The 6,217-nt window shown below is 58.5% G+C and overlaps 1 protein-coding gene across 1 annotated transcript; it reads left to right on the top strand.

Annotated features, from left to right (window-relative positions):
• Window positions 1–266: 266 nt before the first annotated feature.
• Window positions 267–5,827, top strand: IRX1 (iroquois homeobox 1). Its single transcript, XM_045393521.3, has 4 exons — window positions 267–796; window positions 3,646–4,681; window positions 5,032–5,104; window positions 5,405–5,827. The coding sequence occupies exons 1-4, from the start codon at window positions 521–523 to the stop codon at window positions 5,460–5,462; spliced, it is 1,443 nt and encodes a 480-aa protein (XP_045249456.2). The 5' UTR covers window positions 267–520; the 3' UTR covers window positions 5,463–5,827.
• Window positions 5,828–6,217: the final 390 nt, after the last annotated feature.

Below are 6,217 nucleotides of genomic sequence, written 5' to 3' on the forward strand. Positions count from 1 at the left end.
GGTTGTCAGACAGCCGCGGGGGCTGGTCGGGAAGGAGCCCGCGGCCTCCGGGCCCACACCCCGCCGCCCCGACGCGCGCGCCCACCGCAGGAGGAGCTGGCCCGGCCGGCGCGGGGCACCACGTGCTCGCGGGAGGGGCGGGAGCGGCCGGCAAGGGCGGGCGGGAGGCAGGGAGGGGGCGGGAGGGGAGCAAGGGGCGGGGCCTGCGCTCAAGGGGATGCCAATCAAAGCATCAACTTCAAATTGTGTCTGAAAGCCCCGCCGCCGAGCGGAGGGCGGCCGCCGCAGTCGGCGCGCGATCGCGGATCCGGGCGCAGCCGGGAGCCGGGCGCCTGGGAGCACCAGGCCGAGGAGCCGCAACCGGCCCCCATCTCTCGGCCCGCCCGAGCGCGCCCGGCTGGCCGCCAACTCTTCCCTAGACCCCTCGCGGCGCCCCCTGCAATCCCCCTCCGGCCGGCCTCCGTCTCCCTCTCCGCGCCTTTAATACTCGCCCGCTGCGGCGGTCGCCGAGTCCGCGGACATGTCCTTCCCGCAGCTGGGCTACCCGCAGTACCTGAGCGCCGCGGGGCCCGGCGCCTACGGCGGCGAACGCCCGGGGGTGCTAGCCGCTGCCGCTGCTGCTGCGGCCGCCGCTTCGTCGGGTCGACCCGGGGCCGCGGAGCTGGGCGGCGGGGCCGGCGCGGCTGCGGTCACCTCGGTGCTGGGCATGTACGCGGCGGCGGGGCCGTACGCGGGCGCGCCCAACTACAGCGCCTTCCTGCCCTACGCCGCGGATCTCAGCCTCTTCTCGCAGATGGTGAGTGCGCCCGGCCTCCCCCGCTTCTCCTCTGTCTCACTCGTGCCAGGGCAAGGGTGGCGGGTCGCCCGGGAGGGAGAGACGACGGGTGGACCTGGTCCGGACGAGGAACTAGAAAGGTCCGAGGGCAGGTTCCAGGCGGCCGAGGCCGCGGCCACCGGGGACGCAAGAGGGCGGGGAGGCCGGACGGGTGATGGCTGGGCCATCTCGGCCTGGGAAAGCGGAAGGCCCGGGCCAGGAGGCGGGTCGCGAGAGTCCAGAGAGGCCTCAGAAGCAGGCCCAGGGAGTGCTGCCCGCGCTGGAGGTCGGGGGCAAACTCGCCTGGCTCGGCCAGGGCGCCCGGGCAGGCCCACGGGGTTCCTGCAGCTCGGCCCGGCGTAGCTTAGCAGGACTTCTCTTCCTGGCCGCGGGTCCCGCTAGCGCGGCCTCTTTAGTTTTCGAACCGAGTCTGGAGAACTTGATTTTCTCCCTCTTTAGCAGCTCCGAGATAGTTGTATCTGAGTTTGCCAGACAGACCCCTTTTAAGCCTAGTAGAGTCAATCAAAATAATGTTAACAATAGGGTCCAAGGGATGGAGAGCTCTCTCTATGACGTGTGTGCGAATTTGAGTTTAAACAAAAATTAAGTTGCAATAATGTTTTGGTGTCTGAAACGGTGTTTGATTTTACTTTCGTAAGTTGCCAAAGTTTTCATTTCATTTGCACCGAAAGAAAAGCACTTTTCTTCCTTCGTTACATAATTGAGGATTAAAGAAAACAGTGTCCTTTGGTTTAAAATAAATGGTGTCCTCTTAGTCTCCCGTCCCAGTGGGTGTTAGATGTGGGGGGAGGCGGCTGCACACTTAATTCTCCGCAGGGACATTGGCCTGTCTGCCGGTCCAAATGATCCATTTTCCTTGGTCTGACTGCAAGGTCGGTGCTTAAACTTCGGACGGTTGGTGAATTGTGCTGCGGGCGCGGGGCCCTGGGAGGCAGCCCCCTCCTGGGTCGCTGCCCGCGGGATAAAGCAATTTCCAGGCACCCCCGATATCTCCCCGCGCCCCAAGGAGAAGCGGGGAGTAAACACCCGTCAAGTGTGCACAAGCAAAGAGCGGGTTTCCCTGTAACTTTTCTTGTAGTTTCGAAAGAAAGCGGCCTGGCTGCCTTTCAGGTCTCTTACTATCGAAAAAGATCAGCCCCCATTTTGTTCAGGCGGCGGGGAGGCCGGAATGCGTTGAGAGATTTACAAGGTGTCCTTTCAAAAAGAATTCCCAGTGGAGACGAGGCTGAAATGTCTTCTTTACAATTACAACCAAAATAATTAGAAAAGCACAAAGTACATTTTGCAACGACTGGATAAAAACGAAATCTGGCCGCAGAAACCTTTTCTCTGCGGCCTCAGTCACCAAACTAATTAGTCCAAGAAATCTTCTGGTCTTCACAACTTTCTCAGAGTCCGGAGCTCCCTTTGCTAGCATTGCAACTCGACTATTTTTACATAGAGGATGAACATTTTTTACAGAAATTGCGAATGCAGTTGTGTGCCATTTGGGAACCCTGCCTGCGTTTGCGGGGGAGGGAGGGAGCTTCAGTGTGAGGACCTGCACCCTTTTGGAGAGCTGGGAAAGGGAGATGTTTGCTGTTCTAAGTTGTTTTTCCCCTCTAGAAGGATAATATGTAAAAATTATTCCCACCCAAAAGGTGTGTGTTTCCTCCAGCTCTCCCGCTGGTTCTTAGAGAGTAAACTCAAACCCAAACCCTGATTCTAGGCCTAGGTTTCCAAGCCATTATAACTGGATGTTTGGAAGTCAAAAGATAAAATTGTATTTGAATGTCTGTCTGGGCAATTTATGGTAATAATGAGGCCTAATGAGGTTGTTAGAAAGATAAAATGTTATTTACCAAAAAACCTGATGGGATAATTTGACTTGCTGTGTTTTACTACTGATGATAAAAAGAATATTGATTGCAAATAAATCACGGCCTCTAAATGCCTGCAAACAGTTTGTGTTTGCTCCCTCCAGATCAAAGTCAAACTTAAGAGATGAAGTAACTGAGAAGAGGCCTAGGATACTGAACCGGTTCCCCTCCTGGCCGCCGGTTACTCCCAGCCCTTGCGTTAATATTTTACAGGCTAAGACTTCCTTTTGTATTTAAAAAAAAAAATAGTGTTTTTGTTATTGTTGTCAATGATGGCCGGGATTAAAATTTCAAATTACCTGTCACCACTAAAGACCTTTTACTCTGGGTAAACTATTATATGCAGATTAATTTGGAAGGCAGAGGACTGTGCTTTAGTTTTAAATTGCTGGCAGATTTAGACCTGTAGAAAACACGGGATGGTTTATTTTGATTGAGCCCCCTCAGGGTCGCAGAGAGGAGGCTTGGGCTCCAGGCCCTTTACATTTGGAGAAATGGCTTTATCAGCTCAGTTGAAAGGTTTTACCCTCTAGCTAGTGAAAGATAAACTTGGAAATGCAGGTTTCTCCAGCGGTTGGTGGCGGGAACACAGGTCGCCTAGGGAACTTGCAGGGGCCGCGGCTTCTGTTGTGCTCGTCTGGAGGTTGCACTGTTTCTGGAACTTTTCTAGAATGGCAAAAAAGATCTCAACGGTCGGTGAAAGGGCAGTTCCTGAAGTCAGCTCGTGGTCCTGGCTCCCCTTCTCCCCAGCAGTGAACTGGGGGTGCCTTCCTGATCTTCCCAGCACAGCAGAGCCCCGGAAAGCGCCCGGGAGGCCCTGGAGCCCACTGGAGCGGCTACTTCCCACTTTCCCATCTTGGAGACTTATCTCTCTCTTTCTTTCTCTCTCTCTCCCTCCCTCTATCCACTTCCCTCCTCTCTCTCCTCGATGGCTCTACCCTGTGGCTGCAGGGCTCGCAGTATGAACTCAAGGACAACCCTGGGGTGCACCCCGCCACCTTCGCAGCCCACACGGCGCCGGCTTATTACCCCTACGGCCAGTTCCAATACGGGGACCCCGGGCGGCCCAAGAACGCCACCCGCGAGAGCACCAGCACGCTCAAGGCCTGGCTCAACGAGCACCGCAAGAACCCCTACCCCACCAAGGGCGAGAAGATCATGCTGGCCATCATCACCAAGATGACCCTCACGCAGGTCTCCACCTGGTTCGCCAACGCGCGCCGGCGCCTCAAGAAGGAGAACAAGGTGACATGGGGAGCGCGCAGCAAGGACCAGGAAGATGGAGCTCTCTTCGGCAGCGACACCGAGGGCGACCCGGAGAAGGCCGAGGACGACGAGGAGATCGACCTGGAAAGCATCGACATCGACAAGATCGACGAGCACGATGGAGACCAGAGCAACGAGGACGACGAGGACAAGGCCGAGGCTCCGCACGCACCCGCAGCCCCTTCTGCTCTTGCTCGGAACCAAGGCTCGCCGCTGGCAGTAGCCGACGTTCTCAAGCCCCAGGACTCGCCCTTGGGCCTGGCCAAGGAGGCCCCAGAGCCCGGCAGCACACGCCTGCTGAGCCCCGGCGCTGCAGCGGGCGTCCTGCAGGGTGCGCCGCACGGCAAGCCCAAGATCTGGTCGCTGGCCGAGACAGCCACGAGCCCCGATGGTGCGCCCAAGGCTTCCCCGCCGCCGCCTGCGGGCCACCCCGGCGCGCACGGGCCCTCCGCCGGCGCGCCGCTGCAACACCCCGCCTTCCTGCCCAGCCACGGACTGTACACCTGCCACATCGGCAAGTTCTCCAACTGGACCAACAGCGCATTCCTCGCACAGGGTTCGCTGCTCAACATGCGCTCCTTCCTGGGCGTTGGCGCGCCCCACGCCGCGCCCCATGGCCCTCACCTTCCTGCACCTCCACCACCTCAGCCGCCGGTCGCCATTGCCCCGGGGACGCTCAACGGAGACAAGGCCTCGGCCCGCAGCAGCCCCACGCTCCCAGGTACAGCTCCAGGGGGCCGCGTCCATCTGTACTCTAGCTGGGAATGCAGAGGCCTGGCTAGGTGTGGTAGCGTGGGGTGCAGCATGCGCCGGGAGGGTACCAGGCAGTGACCTCTGAGCACTGGGGCTGTGCTTAATCCCTGCTTCAATTTAGAAAGCCAGACAAGGCCCTGGGGCTCTCCAAAGAGGGCTTTGCCCTACCGGCGGCCTGCTCAGGGGTGGTGGTGGGATGAGGGGTTACGTTTCTCGGCGAATCTGCCTGAGCAGCAGGCAGGAGTTGGTGGGAAGGAGGCCTGGGCCCTCTCCCGCCCGTCTCTCCGTCCTAACTTTGCCTCTTCCGATCTCTCGCAGAGAGAGACCTCGTCCCCAGGCCAGATTCCCCGGCGCAGCAGTTAAAGTCGCCTTTCCAGCCGGTACGCGACAAGTGAGTGCTGTTTGCTTTTGCTATGGGAGAAGGCGGTGGGGAGGGGGAGGAGGAGTGGTCAGGACCCGGGCGGAGCTGGCTGGGTGGCGGTGGGGGTCGCGCAGTCCTTGTTGAAGGAGCGCTCCCCACCAGCCCTGGGCGCCGGGCGAGCCGAGGAGACTGGAGTTTCTCCCGAGCCGGGAGCCGCGCTGGCTGCCGACCCCGCCCCCAGGGCTCCGCTGCTGGAGCCGGCGACGCCCGGCGCTGCGTCCCCCACTCACAGTGCCCCTGTCTTCTTGTCTCGCTGTGTTTCCCATGCAGCTCTCTGGCCCCGCAGGAGGGAACGCCGCGGATCCTAGCAGCCCTCCCGTCCGCCTGATTAAGGGTCTTCTTTTACTTTTGCGGGGAGGGGGGAGGGGGGAGGAGTTGGGGAGGGAGGGAATGTGGGAGGAATTAAGACAAATATTTCAGACTGGTGTAAAGGACAAATATGACAACGACGTCAAGGACTCCCATCCATCGCTTTCTGCAGACAGGGGCTTGTTCGGTCCCGAGCTCGCGTCCAGGCGGCCAGGCCTCTGCAGGCGGCTCCGGTGGCTGCGATTATCGGGTTCGGTAAATGCCCCCACATGCTTGTGTCTCTTTCCCCCCTTTTCTGTATATAGAGTGATTTCAGATTGTAAATAGCGCGTCAGCGAACTTGTCTAAATCATATATTTTTGTCTAATAAACTAAATGAAATGATGCCCCCTCCCCGCTCCTGCTGCTGTGTGCCTGGCCAGCGTGTGTGTGTGTGTGTGTGTGTGTGTGTGTGTGTGTGTGTGTGTGTGTGTGGCAGAAAGAGAGAGAGAGACGGGGAGAGAGAGAGAAGTGGGGGATACCCCGGGCGGGGCCCAAGGGCCTGTGGCTGGGGGAGAGGGGCTTCTCATGGGGGGCTTTTAGAGGCTGCTTCCACCCAAGAGGCAGGTGCTTTAAACATCTCTTGGTTGTTTGTGGTTGTTGTTGAATTTTAAAATATTGTCAGTAGGGCAGTTTCTTGCTGGCAGTTCAATTGCTTTCAGAAACATTTCTCTGAGACATCATTTTCTCAGGACATAAATAAGTTCAATTTTAGGCAGTTTTACAAAACGATTT

The sequence above is a fragment of the Macaca fascicularis genome, chromosome 6 (assembly GCF_037993035.2).
Source record: "Macaca fascicularis isolate 582-1 chromosome 6, T2T-MFA8v1.1".
Taxonomy (NCBI): domain Eukaryota; kingdom Metazoa; phylum Chordata; class Mammalia; order Primates; family Cercopithecidae; genus Macaca; species Macaca fascicularis.